This window comes from Vombatus ursinus, unplaced genomic scaffold (assembly GCF_900497805.2).
Source record: "Vombatus ursinus unplaced genomic scaffold, bare-nosed wombat genome assembly UNPS02014874.1, whole genome shotgun sequence".
Lineage (NCBI taxonomy): Eukaryota > Metazoa > Chordata > Mammalia > Diprotodontia > Vombatidae > Vombatus > Vombatus ursinus.
In genome coordinates, this window is record NW_020954652.1 from 9,285,724 (window position 1) to 9,308,760 (window position 23,037).

Here is a 23,037-nt window from a genome sequence, read left to right on the forward strand (position 1 = left end):
CATTTAGAAAAATTAGCCTTTAAATTGTATGTGAATTCAGTACGAGCATATTTCAGTTATCACCCTTGACCACATAGGTTCATACAGCTGACCCCAAATCTCAAATGTTGCTCATTTTTGAGTAGTAATTCTTCATACAGTGGAAAGGTCCTAGAACAGAGAGATCTAAAAGCCTCTTTGAAAATCTGAATATCAAAGTGTCAGCAAGGAGGAGTTATGCCCACTGGGATGGGGAACCGGAAAGGAGACATGCACTCAATTCCCCAAACACCTTACTTCAGTATTTACTTGCTACACTGAAATTTTCCCCAGTGGATTTCCTCCTCCTCGATCAGGTATTAATTTATAGGGAATTCCTTGGTATGAATCAGTCACATAAATCAATCTCTAGCAAAGGTATTTGCTTAATACATTTATTCTTTTAGCAGGTTTTATGATCATATTTCATCGACTGGTACAATAGTAAAGGCTTTACCACTAAACAGGGTTGGTTGAGATCTGTGCATGGTAAACCGATTTAGTCCCTCTACAGATTCATTCTTAGATTTTATTGTTAAATAATATTAGTATTCATTGTAAGCTGGCCTCCCCGTCTAGCCTGACCTTTCACAATCTCCCCCCACGCAGCAGCTTACTGTTGCATCCTTTAAATATGAGAAAGAAGAATGTTTTTTTTTTTTTTTGGTTTGCTATGAAAAGAAAAATAAAGAGGTACTGTATATTACATGGCCCATGAAATATTGGCAGTGTGCTCTTTGGCCTTCATTCGAAGAACGGCGATGCTGGAAGACCTCCTTTCAAACTCTGGCTTTGTTTCGAATGCATGTCCATTGGTGGCCCCAGAGAGGAGAGAGTCAGTGAAAAAATTGTTGAGGGGAACATGGCCAAACTGGTTCTGGTGGTTTGAAAACCCAGTGTATCCGGAATCTGTCCGAGGCGAGTGAGAATATGGTGTCATGCAGGAGGACGTGTCACGTGGCAGCATGCAGGAGGTCACCACAGAGCCACCCGTTGCATTTCCTGCCCACATATTGTTTTGAATCTGGAATATAGAAAACAAAGAAAAATATAAATGTATTTATGAAGTTTTGTTCCCAATAACTTTTCTTGTATCTTTAGCTTTTCTGTAACTGAATTAACTTTGTCCTTGCCCTATTGCTGGTATTTTCTCACTGAGCAATGTTTGAACATTTTTGTAGTATTCACACTTGTTTCAAAATCATTTTGTTTTCATCAAACCCAATAGCCTGTAAATTTGACCCTGTGGAATACAGAATTCAATTGATTCAGTCTGAAGAAGTTAAGATTATAGATTTAGAGTAGGAAGGGACCTATGAGGTCATCTACATTTCATTTTACAGAAAAGGAAACTGAGTTTTATGGAAGTTTAGTGACTTCACTAAGGTCACACAATGGGAGTCAGAATTCACAGACTCTAAATCCAATTCATGTTCTTTCCAGTACACCTTTTATATTAGTATTTTTAAAGAAATAAAGAAGATGCAGAAAACATTTTTAAGGGGGGTGCTCAACCTGTGATTTCACTAGTGTGGGGAATTTCTGGTATCAATGATCCATTCATATCCTTTGAGGTCAAAGGGGGTTTTAAAATATGGCTTTCTAGACAAAATATGAGTGAGCAATTTTCCTAGTTTTCTAAACCAGCTCCTCTGTGGGGCATACTCTGTTAGAAAATATTCCTAGCATAAGACCAGTGTGCTCTCCAAAGGTCTTAGCTATCACAGGCACTTGGCTGAATAAATCTTAGCCTTTTTTCATTATCTTGGGTACTCTATCACCTTCAAGACAGAGCTCCTAGAACCCTTACAAAGTGTACATTTTCCAGACATTTGTTTTATGATTTATTGAATATGCTGTAGAGTGTAACTGAAGTTAGAAGGATCAGAAGTAAGAAACATTTAAAATGCTGCAAATCTGAAATGGTAAAGCAAAAGAGAAAAATCATGGAAACCTTCTGAAAAGAACATAAAAATGATAATACAGTTTATATACAATTCTGTACGAAGGGTGACTTGGTGTGGAACTCCCTGTCCAAGAATTTTATAGCTCAAATTATTATTAAAACGGAAAAGTGAGGAGTTCTATACTGGATTAATAAATTAGCACAAGTAGAATTACAAGTTTCCTGACAGCTGGAAGCATTCAGTTTTTGTTTTTGTACCCCCAACACCTAGGAAAAGGCCTGACACACAGTAGGTACTTGATAAAAGAATGTTAAATTTCATTGAATTGAGCACAATTGGCCTCTCCCCTACTCCCTGAAACTATTCAAATGTGAAGGCAGATGAACTAACATACAGTGTGAGTGGAATGGAAAATTTAAAGTGAAAAGATAAGGGATAGGTTTTCAGGGGTGTGCTGGTAAATGTTTAACAACTGTCTCTCTGAAAGAAAATACACATGGGACACACTTCTGAGTTTAATCTGTAATATTAATGTTTTCTTCATCACTTTCTTAAGTCTCAACAATCAACAAAACAAGGAGGTAAGCCTTGATTTTGGTGATTTGCAAGGTGGAAATGCTCACATTGAAACTTTTACAATGAATTCTCATGATGAGTTCAAGCCAGCTTCAGCATTCTCCCAGATAAACTTTTTCTGTTTTGGTGATTTTTTGTTTGTTTGTTTGGTTTTGGAGGCAATTGGGGTTAAGTGACTTGCCTAGGGTCACACAGCTAATCTGAGGCCAGATTTGAATTCAGATCCTTCTGACTCCAGGGCTAGGGACCTATCCACTGTGCCATCCAGCTGCCCCCAGATAAATATTTAAATGAAGGAAAGAAATGAGTCCTGGAATACGTTTACCAGAAAACATAGATAAAAGCTTGCATAGGGAAACAAGGCAAGGTAAATGGACAAGTTGCTACCATCATAGATCTACATTCAGATTTAACCCAGAAAATACTTAAGTGCCTACTATGTGTTTGGAACTCTACAAGGTGTTGTTTTGTTGTTGCTCAGTCGTTTTCAGTCATGTCCACTTTTCATGACCCCGTTTGGGGACTTCTTGGCAAATATACTGCAGAGGTTTGCCCTTTTCTTCTCCTTCTAATTTTCCAGATGAGGAAACTGAGGCAAACAGGGTTAAGTGACTTGCCCAGGGTCACACAGCCTGTAAGTATCAGAAGCCACCTAGCTGCCCCAGTACTAGGTGTACTATACACAAACAAAAACAAAACAGTCCTAGACCTCAAGGCACTTACATTCTAAAGGGAAATGTAGGATAATAATAATTCCTAGCTTGTATTTATATAATTCTTTAATGTTTATGAGGTGCTTTACATATTTTATCTCATTTGATCCCTACAACAACCCTGTTAATTAGTTGCTATTATTATCCCGATTCTACAGATGGGGAAACTGAGGTTGAGAATGATTTAAGTGACTTGATCACTTGGCTAATAAGTACTTGAGTCAGGATTCAAACCTGGGCCTTACTAACTCTTAGTCCAATACACAATCCACTGTGCCATCTAAATATTACCCTAGCTATCTTCACCTGTGCACAGATAAATACAAAAATGTGTTAAATCAATACCACATATTTTAAGAGAGAATGGGTTAACTGATCACTCAACAATAGACCATTATCAATAGAGACTGTTTTCTGTGTTTGATGTTTGGATTTTTAACATTAGGATTATCAGAATTTCAAGTAAGAATGCTATTGATTGATTCAGATTGGTTCTGAAATTTGTGTAAGAATGCTATATATATGTGTATGTGTGTGTGTGTGTATGTGTGTGTGTTTGTAATTTCCCCACATTAGATTTAACAGATAACTCATCCTGCCATGACAGCCATGTTCTTCCAATGCTCATGTCAGGGTCATATTTTCTATATTAATTAGCACTAGTTATCAGTCAACTACAGAAAATATGCCTAATGATACTTCTAGTAGAATGTAAGTTCCTTGAAGAAAAGTGAACAATGAACCAGTGTTCATTGTTGCCTTGTATCCCCTGTGCCTAACACTATGTCAGGCATGCAGTAGGTGCTTAATAAATGCTTATTGATTGACTGATAAATTAAAAGTTCCTATGTCTCTTTAGCACTTAGGGAAGAGAGAGCAAAGAATTACTTGAATAATTCCATAGGTCTTTTATCAAGAGAAAATGGATTTCATCCTCAGGTGTGTGTGTGTGTGTGTGTGTGTGTGTGTGTGTGTGTGTGTAGCAGGGGTCTTTATTTATAGGCAAGCAGCTCTTTCAATGGTTGTTGTAATGAATTAGATCAGGCACAGTGTTATTTTTAGAAAACTACATGTTTTCGATTACTTAATTACTGAAGACTGTGCTTTAAATTCAGTAAAGCTGTCCCATTCCTAGCTGAGATTTTTACACTCAGCTAATCTTTGCAGCATCTCGGGCAATGTTATTTTAATTTAGGTTCACTCTATGATATGCATTCTCCTCTAAACAGGACATAAAGATCAGTGCCAGTAACCACTGACGGATATGTCTCAGACTAACAAGGCAAACTGTTAATGCCATTAGCCTGTCACACACACAGTTCCTCTGACTAGATCTGAGTGATTTTCTTCTGGCTTGTAATCAAACATCATGCTAGATGCCTAAGACCAGCCAAAGTCACTTGGTGCCTGACAACAGATTTCAGGAATTGAAAGTGAACTTGTTTTCTTGGTTTTTCCAGTAGAACTGAAGTTTTAAAGGTGTTATTAGGTTATCATTGATTTACAAATGAAAGAAAACTTAGAGAATGGAATTAAAACACCTCATCTCACCAGTGAACAAATTGTGGTGGAAAAGTCATGTGACTTGCCTAAGGTCACTCAGGAGGTAATGTGTAGTTTAAAGAAAAGACCAGGATTTGAACCAGGGGTGCATTGGAGCACTCCTAAGCAAGGATCAATAGTTAAATTTTCAGTGTGACCATTTCCACCTCAGAAATTAGCAACCTCTGCAAATTAGGGCTTGATTTGTTGTTTTACTGATTGTCTAGACTTAAGAAAGTGTTAATAATGTCAGTATAGCCTGGTGGTTAAACATTTACCATCGTACCCTTGTATTGCTCTATAAACATTGCTGGAGTTCAGCTGGAGTCCAGTAGGCTAGAGGCATCAAACTCACTGCCAGCCTCTTTCAGAATCCAGAGTGCAGACCAGAATCGGACTAAAATGTAATTGGGAAATGTTTAACAAAATAAATAAAAATACAATACAACATAGACAATGTTAATTTGTGGTCTTCTAAGTCAATATGTGTTTGACTTCACTGCAAATAGATGCTCAGAGAATGAAGTCATCACCAGAGTGGAAGCCTAGTGAATGTAGGTTCATAATAATAATAGCATGCATTTATATAGGTCTTTAGGGTTTACAGAGTGCTTTATTTACATCCATTTTCTCATCTGACTGTAAGAACACCCCTGGTTGAACCCAGGGCCTTTCATTCTGAATTCTGAATTCTTTAAATTTCACTATGCTCTACTTTCTATTTCAGTAGAGTGCCTCAGCTATTAAGGAATTTGGTGTCTACTTCTTATGACTAGAAATAGCTAATGGCATCCCATTCCAGAAATACGTATTCCACAAACTGCTTTCATACACACACACACAGAGATACACCCACAGAGACACACACAGACACACACATACACACTTTGTCAGTATCACTTCATATTGTTTAAAAGGTATTCATATTCACTAGTTCATTTGAGCCCCCTCCCCTTAATCCAGTCCTGGGATCTCTGTTTACCACCACTATGACCAAAATTAGAACAAGTGGAATTTTGGTTGTGAGAAGTGCAGTGACTTGCCTGGAGTCATATAAGTAGTTATTATTAGGGGATAGATTCAAATTCAGACCTTCCTGACTCTAAAACCAGCATGTGTATTTGTTCAAAGGTGTTGAGCTTGGAAGGGACCTAAGAGTTCATCCATTCTAGGGGTTCTTAACCATTTTTGTGGCATGGAACCCTCTGGCAGTCTGGTGAACCTTATGGACCTCTTCTCAGAATAATATTTTCAAATACATGAAATAAGATACATAAGATTATAAAAGAAACCAATTATACTGGAATGTAGCTATTGAAATATAATTTTTAAAACACACCAGTTCATGGACTCCAGGCCAAGAACCCCCTACTTTAATCTACCACCCTCATCTTATGAATGGAAGATGCCCAAAGAAAGGAAGTGACTTGCCTAGTGTCACTCTGTTAATATATGGCAGAACTGAGTTTAAACAATTTGACTTTCAGTTCAGGATTTTTTTCCCACAATGCTATGCTGCTTTGCATTATTACAAAAATGAAGTCTTATACAGAAGGCAGTGTACAGGAAGGATCTGGACTGGACAGAAATGGAAATAACTCTGATAAGCCTAAAGTTAAGGTGTAAAAACAAGAAAAATTTGAGATGAAAAAGTTTTAAATGATAAGTATAAAGCAAAGAAGATGACCCAAAGGTAAAAGATGACTTTAGGTACTTAAGACCTTTGAGATTGTCTGACACACTGAATGCACACAGGGGTAAGTAGTAACATAGAGGTAGTGAAAACAATACACCGATCTCTTCTGTCCAAAGGGAAATGGATAGCACTCTACTTATGAACTAGAAACAGACAATAATGCATTAGTTTCCATGACACAAAGTAACATGATCTTGACAACAGGAACATTTCTCTGAAAATGTGTAACAACCTAAGTCTGTCATCTCTACTGTTGAGGCTCCATACAATAGCAATATTTTCAGAAATTAACTGATTCATACAAACATGAGGCTACAGACATATTTTATTCTGGCCCTTTAAAATGGCCAAACATCTTGAAAATATTTCTCTTGGGAAATTGTTTTTACACTTTTTGACAGATAAGAAGATGTAAATGTCAGGTGGGAGAGGGATTATCCCTAAAAATAAATATATTTTTGCTGTTAAGATGCTCTAGTTTTAAAAGTGTTTTTATCTTATTACATAATTTCATTTATTTATTTTTTAAACTTAAAAAAAAAAACTTGGCACAAATGCCCAGCTCATTCCTAGAAAATATGCAAATAAAAAAACATGGGCCCAAAGAAGTTTGAGACTACTGTGTCTGAAGGCCTCTCTCGGGTTTGTTCAACTATCTGGAAAATAATTTCATGCATTTATTCAGAGAAATATGAATAGTTGTAAGAGTATAGCATTTGGACTAATTCCTCTTATTTGTGCCCTATAAAGAGAGCCGGTTTGGGAGTCAAAGGAGCTAGGCCTGAATGACGATTCTGCCACTTACTACCTGGGTGACTTTGGTCAAATTCTAACTTTTCAAGCCTCAGTTTTCTCACCTGTAAAATGAACGGCTGGGCTGGAGGGGTCTCCATGGTGCCTTTTAGCTCTAAAACTCTGGTTCTTTGATCCCCCATTTTCATAACTTAGAGAATCTTGGCATCAGAAGGGACCATAGGGTTTATATGTTCTAAACTCCCTTCCAATACAATAGTCTCATACAACATCCTTAACAGAGCTTGTTTGAACACTTCCAATGAAAGGGCATATGGTGCTTCTCGAGTTAGACTGGATTACTGTTGGATAACTTTGTTCAAAAGTTCTTTCTTATAAAGAATCTCTTTATCCAATATTATCACATTGGTTCTAGGTCTGTCCTCAAGTAGAAGACACATGATCGGATAGGAATAGAAACAGAACTTGTGATTTCATTGGTTGGTAGAGGGAGTGTCAAGATTGGGCCACTCCCTCTACCATTGCAGGTTAGCACCTTCTCTTAAGAGTCATAGAGAGCTCACTAGAACGTTGAGAGCTTAGATGACTTGACCTGGGTCACACAGTCAGCAGGTATCAAAGGCAGAATCTGAATCCAAAACTTTCTGACTCAAAGGCCACCTTTCTCTGCATGACATATTGTTTCCTGCCATTCATATGATAACATTTCTTTCTTTCTTTCTTTCTTTCTTTCTTTCTTTCTTTCTTTCTTTCCTTTTGGAGGCAATTGGGATTAAGTGACTTGCCTGGGTCATATAGCTAGTAAGTGTCTGAGGTTGTATTTGAACTCAGATCCTCCTGACTCCAAGGCCAGTGCTCTATCCACTGCATTACCTAGCTGCCCCTGACAACCTTTCAAATAATGGAAGCCAATTGTTATGGCCCTCCATAATTTGTCTAAGGAGATGTTTTCCATATCTCCTCATAGGACATGGTATCCAGATTCTTCACCATCCTCATCACTCTCTTCTGGATGTCCTCTACCTTAGTGATATCTCTAGAACTGGACATATTTCTCCAATGATAGCTGAACCTCAATTTCTTCTTCTGTACAATGAGGACAATAATACCTGTAGAATCCACCTCACAGGGTTGTTATGAGTCTCAAATGAGAAGTATAAAATCATAGTAATGCCTCATCTCTCCTGATTGGAGATAGTTCTTCAAAGTTCAAAAGTGAGATGATTATATCTATGAGAATATTCCCATCACACAGACTGTAACCCCTCTACACCTTAGTAGACAACCTTGATGAGTTGGTGTGGTCAAAGTAATTCATTCCCTGGTGGTCTACCTTCTGGTATTGGACTACTCTGAACTTTGCTAGGCTGACACTCAGAGACACAACATACAGGCCTCTACTTCATACTTCTGAATATCACACCTACATTATTAGGCAGTCAGGTGGTATAGTGGATATAGCACAAGACTGGGAATCAGGAACACTTGAATTCAAATCCTGCCTCAGATATTTATTAACTATGTGACCACCCTGGGCAAGTCATTTAGCCTCTCTGTGCCTCAGTTTTCTCATTTGTAAAATGGGAATAATAGTACCTAACCCATAGGGTTGTTACAAAGCTCAAATGATTAAATATATGTATGTACATCAACTGAAAGCATTTCGCAGACCTTAAAGCACCATATAAATGCTAACAACTATTAATATTTTTACTACAGTTGCTTTATCTACAAAAATGAGATGTTTGGGCAAGATGGACTAAACAAAAAGATTTTAAAGATTATTAACCTCTTTAACTACATACATTATACATAAAGAGAGATCGGGACAACATTTTATTGTCTTGAATTTATGGTCTACTAATCTCCTCATTTTTTTTTCACCTGTATTGCAATCAAGTCAAGTCTTACCCATGCTATACTTGGGGATTTATGGTATTTTGTTTTGTTTTTAACTTGAATAGAGAGTTTTTCAAATGAAAAGCAATTTAAAATTTAAAATTATTAAATTAATTATTGAATTACCAATTTTAAATTCTTTTTCTTTTTCTTCTTTTTTGTTTTTATGTATTTTTATTTCTTAATTTTTTTTCCATTTTTAAGACAGAATACCTATTATATACAAGATGTCCCAAAAATCTTAGTGCATTTTAGGCTTTAATAGTTTAATAACTATTAAAAACTTTTATAGATTAAAGCTGCACCAAGAATTTTGAGACAGCCTGTATAAATAAGCGAAGGAGTGAATGATCTCATTTTATTGTACATTTAAGAGAACTTCTCCTTATAGAGAGGTTGTTAAGTCCTGGAATTTTGGTTATTCTAAGTAGGAGGGAGGGAGAGGGAGAGGGAGAGGGAGAGAGAGAGAGAGAGAGGATAAAAAGGAACAGCTGGGAACAGAAGAGGAACAGAGTCAGCCTCTGACCAGCCTCTGACTGGCTGTGTGACCTTGGGAAAGTTGCTTAACTTCTCAGTGCTCCAGCCAGCTCTTTAATACTCTAATTTGCAGAAAGGGTGCCAATCTGCTTTGGTAGAGGGAGTTCTCACACCAGGGAGTTCCCTATAGGAAAGAAATCAAAGGTCTAGTAGTCTGTAAGTAGTGCCTATCCCATTAGTTAGAGCACTATTCTTCACTTTTGAATGGTTTTATTGTAGCCCTACCTTAAGGAAATGTTTTTAGAAGAATTTTCAGGTTTTCCTAAACACCTAAAAATGTGTAATGCCCCAGGGTACCATAGCTAGGAGCAACAATTATATCAAATACTGGCCACATCCTCCTTTCATATGTGTATAGAAAAGAACCTCATGTCATTATATTTCCTTCTTTATTGTGTTTAAAAGGAGTTGGGAACCTCAAAACATTCCAGGTCTTAATGTGCTTTGCAACATTTTTTTAAAAGTTCTAGCGATAAATATGTTCAAAGCATTGTCTGGGGAACTTAGCCAACTGACTCCCATTAACATGAATGGAAGTTCAGCGAGCTTACTATATACTACTTTGAACATTTGCTTCTTAGTGTTTTCTTTTTTAACCAAATAAAAAAAGTTAGCACTTAATTATTGCATGGCTTTGGAATTTGGGGCTAGAATTATGCTCACCCCCTCCCCTGTTCAGATTCTTTCTAAAGTGAAAACCAAGGGTACATACATCTTTTCATGATAATCAGAGAAAAGGAGTAACTATAAAAAAAGGGGTTAAGATCAAAACTACACCCAAGGTCTTTGCTGTGGAAATATCTTTATCATTAATATTTATCACTACAGTAAGCCAGCATTGGAAAATATAAGTCTTATTATCATATAAATGATAGCTACATTATTTTTAAGGGAAAAAAAAAGCACAATGTTTAATTCATGTGCTCTCCCTGTGTTCACTTATATTATTATGACTTTTTTTTTGAGGGGGAGGGCTAGGCAATGGGGTTAAGTGACTTGTCCAGGGTCACACAGCTAGTAAGTGTTATGTGTCTGAGGTCGGATTTGAACTCAAGTTCTCCTGAATCCAGGGCTGGTGCTCTATCCACTGTGCCACCTAGCTGGCCCTACTAGTATGACTTTTGAGGAGGGTAGAGTTCAAACTTAATTTCCCCCCAAATTTCTGACCTTTATCCAGGGTGTCTCAAAAATCTTGGTGCAGTTTGAAGCTATATGAAGTCTTTAGGGACTCCTTCTATATCACTTCAGAGTTGGTAAAATGCTTTATCCACATAATCTTCACAACAACTCTGTGAGCAGGCACTATTATTATCCTTATTTTACATATGAACAAACTGAGGCTCACAGCAGCGAAGTGACTAGCCCAAGGTCATACAACTCATAAATATCTGAGGAGGAATTTTATCTGGGGAAAGGTCTGTTAAATTTATACTACAAAAGTAAAAAATGGAACCTACTTGTCTATTCGTCTGATAGGTAAGATAACTGAACTAATCAGCCATAGTGTTTATAGTTTTAATTATATTAGACCCTTTCTGTTTTGGCTGTTATGCAGCCAACACTCAGTGATTCAAGAAATTATTCATAGTGTTTTTATAGACATAGTCATGATGTTCTTCTTAAAATGGTAGGAGAAAATAATGGTCCACAAAATATTTTATTGAAATTTCAACAAATAGTCAAATTATCTGACTTTAGTTTAATTTTACTAACCTCACCTTCCTAAAACAATGGGATCTGCCCCAAAGTGGAATGGGCTGCCCTCCATGTAATGAAAATCTCAGCATCAGAGGTCTTCAAATGGACTGGATGTTGCTTATGTAAGGAACATTCAAGATGGAGACTACCTCAACCAATGCACATAAAAAAAATAATAATCTGGGGCAGCTGGATGGTGCAGTGGATAGAGCACCAACCCTGGAGTCAGGAGGACCTGAGTTCAAATCTGGCCTCAGAAACATAACACTTACTAGCCGTGTGACCCTGGGCAAGTCACTTAACCCCATTGCCTAAGCAAATAAAAAAAAACTAATCTGTAATACATAGTTTTAAAAAGTTAACTAGGAATACTGAAAGGGTTAAGTGATTTGCCCATGGCCACTCTACTAGTATTGACAACTCATCTGTAATTTCTGGTTTTAGAGAATTAACTGGGGGCACTGAGAAATTAGGGTAGCTAGGGGGTGCCATAATGCACAGAACCACCGGCCTGGAGTCAGGAAGACTCCTCTTCTTGAGTTCAAATCTGACCTTAGATACTAGCTGTGTGACCCTGGGCAAGTCACTTAACCCTGTTTGCCTCAGTTTCCTCATCTGTCAAATGAACTAGAAAAGGAAATGCCAAACCATTTCAGTATCTTTGCCAAAAAAACTCCAAATGGGGTCACGAAGAATTGGACACAACTCAAAGGACTGAACAACAGCAACAAACAGAAATAAAAGTGATTTAACCTTTGTCCCATTAGCTAATAATAATTCTATCAGACACAGGATTTGAATGCAGGTCTTCCCAATTCCATGATTGTCCCTTTCAGTCCTACAACTCACTGACTATTGTTATGAAGAACAAAACCAGAAATAGCTATCTATTACTCTGTGAATCTAGAGGAGAAAAATATATCAAAAAAAGAAGAATTTTCTAGTTCTAAAGTCTAACAAGTTCAAATTATGTTATGATACACATTTCTGCGTATTAACACAACTTAAAATGACTCACAAGAAACCAGTCCATGGAACCAAATGGGAATAAAAGAGGCTTGTGAAACACCTGGAAATACATCAGCAAACATCTGCCCTTTAATTGAAAAACAAGCTCCAAACCTGACTTTTTACTACATTTATATTTCCAAAGTGGTCAGTTTGTTTGCTTACTTATTTATTAATTTTTTGAAAAGAAAGGGCTTCTATGCAGGAGTTGCAGATTAAGAAAAAAAATACAACTAGGAATATGGTGCCCTTTACACAAGCATTCAAAAATATAAGATTCAAAAGTATACATGTAGGTGATTATCTCCTCCCCTACAACTAAGAAAGGATATGAGATAGCCGAGATGGTTTCATGTATCTTACATTAAAGCATAAAAGTAAAATAAATGAACATTCAAGCTTTTTATTTCTGCCTTTCTGGTTTAATACCATGCTTTTACCTTACTTTCTTCTACTCACTGTTAACCTAGCCACCCTGTAAAAATTAATTAGCACATTATCACCCCATAATATACATTACCATAAAAGATTTTATTGTTTCTCTTGAAAAAAATTAATGTGGTATCCCTCAAAATCAACTGAAATTTCCTAACAGCCTGTTATGTTAATTTTACTTGCATATCCATTTCCTGAAAAGTCTAGGTAGTAATATGTTTAATTCTTATTGAGATCAAAAAGAAGAAAGATTCACATAAAATTTACTTTTGACAGTTGCATTATTTTTTTTCGGGATATCAGTAAAACGGTGAGTTATTCAGAGCCGAGAAAGAACAAATCAACATTCTTAAATGTCTAATTTAATTCCAGTGAATAACCATTCTGAGGTCTATCTAGACATACAAATAGTTTGAATTAGTTAACAGATCCAATTAATTGTATTTTACGTATAGCCTAAAATATAGTTGGTGGAGGGAGGAGGCACTGTTTTTCAATATATACTAATTCGTATCTATTTCTTTTCAGTTAAGACTGTCTAAAATTCAGTTACATTCCATAACACCTTCAAAATATTTTTTTTCTTCAAATATTCCATGGTTAAAATTTTTCGCAATTTGGTCTTAAACTAGATGGGGTCTAAAATCTAAAGTCCACTAAAAACTAGAAACTAAAGTCTAAAAGTCGACTAAAGTACTATATAACTTATTTGATTTTCTGGTATGAAACCATTTGGAGATGGCTATAAAAAATGAGTATATTATTAAAGCTACTTCTACTAACAGGCATTTATACAGTGCTTTAAGGTTCCCAAAACGCTTTACACATTCTCTTATTTGAGCCTCCCAACATCCTTACGGCCCTGGCACTCCACTCAAACCCTAGTGGCTTCCTACTGCCTCTATGTCAATTCCTCCATTTTTGAAGTCCTTCACAATGTTGCCCCAACCTATTTTTTTTTTTCTGGATCATCATTCATTCGTCCTCCTCTAGAGCTCTCTGATCTGCCTGAACTGGTTTTCTCTCTGTTCCTCACAAATCACTCCATCATTTCTCAGCTCCATACCTCGTGCCTGGAATAGACCCCTTCCTCACTGCTTCCTCTTAAAACACCATTGATTCAAAACACTGCTCAAATACTAAGCCCTTTCTAACCTCCTCAACTGCTAATAACCTCCCTCTCGAACTACCTGGTATTTAACTACATTATATTAGTAATTTGTATATTTATTTTGTATCCTCTTCTATATGACATTGTTTTACCGCTGCTTAGAATGTAAACTCCTTGAAAATAGAAACTATTTCATTCATTCTTTCTGTATCCCCAGTATCACATGCTAGGTATATAGTAGGAGCTTGTCAATTTGTTGATAGGTACAATAGGTATTATTTTACCTATTTTACATATGAGGAAACTGAGGCTCAGGGAAGTTAACTAACTTGCCCAGAGTCACACAGTGTCAGAGGCTGAGTTTGAACCTAGGTCTTCCTGATCTAACTCATATACACCATTACAACACACTGCCACTAAATGGGTTCTCCACTACCATGAGTGGAAGGGAAAAAAAAAAAAGATTTGATATGCTTTCAGCATTGGTTTTAAGCTATTTGAAATTCAAAATACCTCAAATAAGAAATAGGAGGAAAAGTAGCTTAAGTAAAATTTAAAAAAAAATTATGCCAATAATGAGTCCTGGAATTGTACAATTTGGTATAAATTGAATTTATTTTTAAATCATTCCTGCCAAACTTTCAAGTTTCTTTTGAAAGAAGTTGTCCTTAGTATAAAATGGAAAAATACATTTTTAAGATCAAAAGTTAAGACAGCACCCTACAACAGAAATGTATATGCCTAGGTAGTTTCATATGAAATATGAAATTTTTGGACAAAAAATTATAGATGAATTCGGCACAATTACCTTGATATTTTTCATATTTCTGTTTTGTTTTCCTAGATTCACAGTTTTGATTCCATTTACTTCACCTTTAGTAGTTGTAATAGTCAAAAGTATTATATCAATGAAATTATGCAATTTATTATTCCAAATAAAATGACAAAATATCTTTATTTACAAGGATAAAAATAATAGCATGTAGAATGTCTTGTGTGACAACAATTTTTATTTTTGAAATATTTCCTAATGATATTTTGCATAATTTTTGTGCTTCTTAACATATAATCATGTCATTATATAACTCATTATATCTTAACATAATAAAAATAGCTGACATTTACATAATGCTGTGTTTACAAATCATTTTGTACATGAATGCTATTTCATTGGATATTTAAGAAAGGAATGGGAAAGTTTTCCTTGATTTATCAGTACTTAAATCTTATTGATACCACAGTTCCTCAACAGTTTTAATAAAATTCTCATTAAAAATGTAAATATGCTATACCTCTTGCTAAGCGCTTTAATCCATGGTTGAAGGAAAATTCAAATCATAGAAATCACATGTGGCAAGATTTGCCAAGATTTTTATAAAAAGTACATGTGGACATTACTTTTTCTTTACCTTAAGCTCATTATCTCCCAAATTACATGAGCTTTGAAATCTCACTTACGGAGGGGATCGCTTTACAAATACGTGAATGAAGGTAATTATTAAGTGTCTTTTGTTTCTAAAGACAACACATTTGGAACTTTATTTTTGCAAATTTAAAATTTGTTCTTCAATATCTTTAAAATATATCAATTTGAATCCAGGAGTTTTAGGAGTGAGAGTATGTTATGATATCTAGGAAGAAATATCATAATTCATAGCCAATATAAGGTTAAAGAAATCCTGTATACAGAGGAGTAGCTAGCATAATTTGCTCCATTTTTATAGAATAAATCGCAGATTTAGGCCTCTGGTCTGTATATCCTCAAAAAGGTTAGAACTTCCCACTTTATCACAGAGTACATATATTCCTCTTCCAACTGGTTTGATTAGCTAATTCTGTCATTCTGCCATCATCCATTTCTTCTGATGTTTCCATTACATTGATTGATGTACTTGTTTAATATTCCTCTATTTATAGAGGATACTAAGAAATGGACAACTCCAGGAAAAATGTTTTAATAAGGCATCACCTAAAATGACTAATCTTCTCTTATTGCTTATGATTATTAACATTTAAATTCATTACCTTCCATTCCTTCATTCCTTTCTTTGTTTCAGATCCAATGAAACCCATTCATGAGTAATTTGTTACATTTTCTAAATCAACTTGTCACTTTCATCATCCGAGAGATACAACCAAATTCTTTGCTATCCCATTTCATTGAGGGGAGGGGTGATACCACTAATCTCTTTGAATTTTGTAATCATCAGCAAACTAAAAATCATTTGGTGTTGGTGGCTCAACACTTATATCCAAGAAATATTGCAAAAATTTCACTTCACCTCATCTATTTTGTTTATTTCTATTTTTAAAACAGTGTATGTAGCTAATCTCCTCCTGTCTCTTAGCAACTTTTCAAGTACTCCTCATCTTTCCCACCACATTTACAGTTGACTCTAGTCCAATATGGGGCAGAAGATCCCTAAAATATGCTTAACAACTGTGTGAAGAGATCATTTGCTGCCCTGGAAGTTTTGCAACTTTGGAGTCTGAGAGGAATGCCTGAGTTATCACTACTCACCAGGCACACCCATGGGCCATTCCACTGGAATTGTTGATAATCACTCAACTTTTCCTGAAGGCAACTATCGATATCTTGCCAGTAATGAAAGGATTTGGGTTTGATTATTTGCTTTAAATTGTGGATAAAATCTATTGGAAGTACACTGAGAGAGAAAAAGTGATACTTTCTCCAAATAATGAAATAGACTAAGTTTAAAGCTTTCACTAAAGTGAAATGTTAAAATTTATTCTTTGGTCTCCTAATTTAAAAAAAAAAGAGTTGGGGGGACATAGCAATTCTATTGTTAGTCATTAAGCCTTTATTAAGCACTTACTATATGCTGTATATTATGCTTGGGATATTTTTTAAAAAGAAAAAAAAAAGCAAAAACCATCCCCTGGCATTAAGAAGCTTGTGTTCAAATAGGTTTAATTCACTTTGGTTCAAGATGAAGTTTAAGAACAGCATAAAAATACACGATAGAAGAGCCCCATTATAAATGGAGACTGAGATTTGGATGTCATTTTTTTTCAGAATTTTTTTTAAAAATTTATGAACACCTTGCCATTACTATCTTCTAATTAGCATTTGTTGGACACAAAACTAAGGAAAGTACTTCAATTAGTGTTTTAAATCAAAGCTGATGACCCTGGAAATAATCCATAATTAAAAAACAAAGGTTGACACCTCTGCTTTGATCTTTGGTATTTTTAAAGACTTTAGCACAATGTGAGAGAACCCAAGGCAATTGATCATTTTTTTGTCTTTCGTTCAATTTACATAAGCTTTCTTTATGATTTTGCACTGAGTGCCCATAAAAGTCATATAGAAAGTTTTGGTAAACTAAAACCTCACTGAATAATTACTAGTCTAAGCCCTTTCTGAAATTTTTGAAAGAATAGAATTTTTCTCATGAGAATAAACCAGGGAGAAATTCAGAATATACTGAAACTTTCCCACAGGAACCATATTTGGTAGTCCTAATTCAAGAAAAAAAATTAAATTAAATTGGATTTTTCCTTTGGTTATAACGAGCAAACAGGCTCCCCAGATAGCAAATTTAACTGCATGTTTGATTAGATTTAACTAGTACACATGTGAAAATTGAAACCATTTCCCTGATTCTAGGTTGGCAATGGGAAAAAAATGGCCTTATAAGACCATTCTGGCAATTTATGCAAACAAGATTTCCATGCCTGTGTTCCATGCAAGATTTTTTTTTTTCATAAAATGCCTGTGCTGGAATATAAAGTACTCTATTCACTAGTATAAGCACAATGAGTGACTCCAGGTTTTCTAGTTTACAAAAACATAGGTATCTGCTGTAAATTGTTCAGGTTTAATTTTAAACTATGATTCCATGATTTAAACTATGATGTAACAAATTTAGGAACAAAATGGCTATTTCTTTTTTGGATCCAGGATGTTACGGTGCAATTGAAAGAGTATTGAACTTGGAGTTGTGAGGAAACCAGGGTTCAAGTCTATATCCTGTTATTTTTATATAGTATCTACCTCTCAGAATTGTTATGAGGATCAAATGAGATATTTGGGAATCACTTAGCACAGTGACTGGAACATAGTGGTGCTTAATAAATGCCTATTTCATTCATTTATTTATTTAATAGCTATGAGACCTTGGGCAAGTAACTAAACTTTCTAAGCCTCAGTTTTTCTGTCTGTAAAATAGACACTAACACTCAGAGGGTTGTTGGGAGGATAGTGTATATAAAGTGCTTCATAAACTCTGAACCATCACAAATAACATACATATTTTGTAGACCTGTTGTCTGACCACAACATTTCATAATCTCTCTGCCATGCCTGAAATGTATTCTTTCTTCAGTTGAGCCTCTTGGAATCCCTATCACCTATAAAAAGTCTTTCCCCAAGTTGTTAATGATCCTACCTCCCCTGGAAATTACACTGCATTTGCTTTGTCTATATTATGTACGTACTTACATGACTACATGTTGTTTCCCTGGTAGAGTGTAAGCATCCTGAGGGCAGAAGCTTGTTTTTGCACTTTATAAGAGCATCTAGCACAATCCTAGACATGTGGTACACACTTAATATATGCTTGCTGACTTGGGCTAAAGGGACTTTAGAAATCATTGACTCCTCTGCTTTTCTCAATAACCAAATGGAGGTCAAGATGTCTTTTAAAGACCACTCAGCTGGTTAGCATCAAAACAAGGACTAAAGCCCTTATAATTGGTCACTAAATCTTTTCATATTACCAACTCCACATGGGCAAACAATAAAATAGTCATGCTCAGAAGTGAATATCTGTAGGCACAGATCACGATTGCAGGTAAATCTAATATTTATACAATATTAGAAGTGATGTATGCACAGAAATGAAGGACTTTGGGGGGGAAAAGAGCTGTCCTATTTCTCAAGAATTTCATGATGTAATAATTTAAATGTGTAAAAATATTGCCACAAAGGATATTTAACTGTATTTTCATCAGCTTCAGACAGAACACATCAGGCATTCTTGTTTGTTTACTGATACAATATATTACTATACTAAAGAAAAGGTTAGAGAGCCCTTCTCTTCCTTTAAGAAGTAGTTTGAAAACCATCTTCTGTATGAAGCCTTTCCTGATCTCACCAAGGACTAGGGCCATCCCTCTCAAATTACTTTGAATTTAGCTACTTTGTGTAGGTTTATATTTATTTAGTAGTTATTAATTTTTATTTATGTCAGATGTATGTATGTATATGTTTATGCATTCAAATGTGTATATTTCATAGTCATATGTGTGCATGTGTAAATACATTCATATATTCATGTTTATGGTCATATGTATATGTGTATATCCATATATATGGATATACATTTGTATATATGTATGAATGTATATATACATACCTGTGTATGTATATATACACACATATGTATATGCCTATGTGTACATGTGTACATGTATACACATAAATTACACGCAATCTATATATGCGTATCCATGTGTATATGTATATATAGTATACATATAGGTATACCTATGTGTATATATACAAATGTATATATATACACACATATACAAACATATCTGTATATGTATATATACATGTGTATATATACATAATGTATATATACATATGTATATATACATAATGTATATATACATGTGTATATATACATAATGTGTATATACACTTGTGTATGTATACACATATACATATACACATATATGTATATACACACACATACATACACATACACACATCTCCTCCATTAGAATGAGAGTTTCTTGTAAGTAGGGATTGTTTCACTCTTTTCACTTGTATCACAGTGCCCTGACCCATAGTAGTTACTTAATAAATACTTGTGGATTGATTGATTGACTACCATATCAGATGGTCCAAAGTTTAATTGTCATAATAGGAAAAAAAATCTTCATAGGATCATACAGCTAGAACATGAAGGGACTTTAGAGGCCATTTAGGCCTGCCCCCTTCATTTTAGAGATGAGGACACTGAGGCCCAGAGAAGTTCAATGGCTTGAGCCAAGTGCCATGGCTAGTGTGTGTCTGAGTCAGGACTGAAGTCAATTCTCATGAGTCCACAAGTGTGGCCCTCTTTCCACTGAAAGCTTCTTTCAATACCTTCCTATAAACCCTTGTTTTGTCAAAAACAGTGAAATTTGACAAGAGTGAAGGCCATCAACATGCCTATTCATGAAGAATCAAGGTTATTCAAACTGTAGAGATTATTTACTCATAAATCATTAGAGCTGGAAGGGATCTTGGAGATAACCTAGTTCGAGAATGATATTTAACAATGAGGAAACGGAGGCCCCAAGAAGTACAATCACTCGTCTAAGTCTGTTGTTCATTGAGCTAGAACTCCAAAATTGAGCTTTCTATCTCCCATTGAATGTTCTCTCCTTTATATCACAACTTATTTGAGGACTGCTACCAGTTTTGTTGAAGGTAAATAAAGTGAATTTGTTTGAAAAGTATATCCATTGCCTGAATTACCTTAAAACTTTTCTGTATGTTGATAAGATAGAATGCCCCTACCAGATTTTTCATTCTCCTATTTTGTTATTCTGCCTCCAACTTTTTCTAATGCTTAACTATTCTTATAATTAGTCACAGTAATCAGATTAGATTTTCTGTTGCACTGGATTTTTGGATTCTACTAGAGTTTCCAGTATAAATTTCTATTTCTAGGCCCCATGAAAAAAGTTTCCTTCAGGCTGAAGCTTGGCAGACATGAGCTCAGCCTGGAAATGATTTTTTAAACCAAATCAGAAAAACTTCAACTCTACCTCCCTCCCTCTTTTGAATCAGTAAAATAAATAAAAGCAAATAAAAAATTGGGAGTTTGTGTTTATCCTATGCATGAAGCCTTGATTTGAATTTGCCAATCCATATATACTTGATATTTTAGTCCATGTTTCATTCACTAAACCACATCAGTAGTATTTCGTTAAGATTAAAAATTAGTTTTGTGACATTAGAGATATATTTGTGTATGTATGTATTAATGTCTTGACTTTTTAGTACTTTCTTTTGGTGTTAATAAAATCTACTAATTCCATCCTGTCAATCAATTTTTTTTCTCAATGTCCCCATTCTAAACTTGACTACACATATGAGTCTGGCCAAGCTGAGATTAAATCAGTAGAGAATTTTTGTATATCTGTAGCAAGGAGGAAGAAAACAAGAATGATCTTAACTAGCTTATTACTTTTCTGAGGAATTTCTAAACCAATCCTCCCTCTTTGGGAGATCATAACAAAAGCAAACAAAAACACAGCATACCCCCAAACACCATATAATTGTGTACTCTCCCTTTCTACTTTAGATTACAACTGTATGTTACTTAGTAAGTCTTCAGTAAGTCTTTAGTAAGTCTTCCACAGTAAGTCAACAAAGTGTGATGTTGTTACGGACATGAAAATCGAGATATAAAGAGGAAGATGACGGATTTAGTAGAGATAGTGAAAGAGAGACAGAGACAGAGAACATAAAAGAATAATACATAAAAAAGAGACTAGAAGGTAAAAGAACAGAACTGAAAGGAGTTGTATAGAGAAAAAGAGGAGAAAGGAATCATAAGAGAAAGAAAGAAATAGCAATGGACAAGAAAAATATTTAAGGACAGTACAAAAATGAGGCAAGACAAAAAAAAAGCTATCCTCTATTACTCTGTGCTCTTCCTTTTGAGAAACATTCTGCATTTAATGTTTTGAATATCAAAATACCACTTGGGTTTAACCCTTTGATAGTCAATTTTGAGAGAAATGTCCCAATCACCTCATGACCCCTATTTGCTTAAGTAATGGCATCTGGAAAAGACGGATAAAACATTTCTCTATTGATATTTTAATAAATCTTTAAACTAAAAATGTTTAACATATATATATATATATATACACATTCTACTTTTCTCCTCTGACTGCCTTATATTTGTTAAAGTTCTTAATGTTTATACTGTTTCCTCAAATATGTTGTAAGCTCCTTGAAGGCAGAGCCATGCTTTTTATTTCTTTATGAACTCTCCTTCTCTTCCCCTCACTCACAGTGTTTTGCTCTTTGATAAGCATATGGTGGTACAAATATTTAAATTTCATCATCCATATGGTGCTAAGATTCAAAAGAAAAGGAGTTTCCATTTCTTAAAGAATAAAAGGAAAGGTATAACAAACATACATTTTAAATGATAAAAAAATTTAAAAAAAGAAATGATGGAATTAAGATGTAGAATGAGACATAGTTTTGGACGTGACTAGTATGGCAATTTGTTTTGCTTGACTATGAATACTCCTTACAAGGGTTTTTAAAAAAAAAGAATGGGGGGGGATTGGGTAGGAGGGAGAGAAAATGCACTTGCTAATTTTCAAAGAAAAATAAACGTTACATAACTTATGAAAACTTGGCATTTTCTTATAGCAAGAACCTGATTTGACCCCTCGCTCTTCTAGCAACCTACTTAAACTGCCGAGGGAAGAAGACGTTTGGGAATTACACTACCCAGTGTGTATTGTTAGTGTCCACAAAGAGTAGAAAGGACCCTTCATTTTGAAAGCTAACTCAAGGAAAACGCAAAAAGACAAAAGAACCACATAAAATCAAATGTCAGAATCCATGTCCAAGATTTGTACCCAGTGCAAAGTTTCACCTATATGTTCAGAATACTATAAAGGTTTCAACTTTGTAAGTTCATTTTCATACTTCCTCACCACTCATTTAGCCCACCTTTGATTCATATGTATTTTCCAAGCCATATGCTTCATCATATAGAATCACATGCCTTGAAATTAAAGTTCTTAGGGTATGATGTGGTCATGTGTATGCTGAAGATTCCATAACAACCATCATGATAAATGTCATGAATGCATAAGAATAACTTTTAAAAAATAAATATATATACATATATACTATATCCACATGCCCTCCAAACATATATGCTTCTAATATATAATATGTAATAGATTCAGGGTTAATATACATATGTGTGTGCATATGTGATGTACATATATGTATACATACACATGGGTAATTGTAAATCTTTCAAGGTGGTACAATAAAGAGATGAGCTTGTAACTCTGAAAATGAAATAGACAAAGTACACATTCAAACTAGTTTTTACAATCGCAGGTCTGGCTACTACAATTATTTTG

At 35.0% G+C, this 23,037-nt stretch overlaps 1 protein-coding gene across 1 annotated transcript in view; it reads right to left on the reverse strand.

Annotated features, from left to right (window-relative positions):
* Positions 1 to 721: 721 nt before the first annotated feature.
* ALX1 (ALX homeobox 1) overlaps positions 722 to 23,037 on the reverse strand; it is a 30,455-nt gene continuing 8,139 nt past the window's right edge. Inside the window, exon 4 of the mRNA XM_027842457.1 lies at positions 722 to 1,042. Within this exon, the coding sequence (XP_027698258.1) occupies positions 722 to 1,042 (321 nt within the window). The remainder of the gene's footprint in view (positions 1,043 to 23,037) is intronic.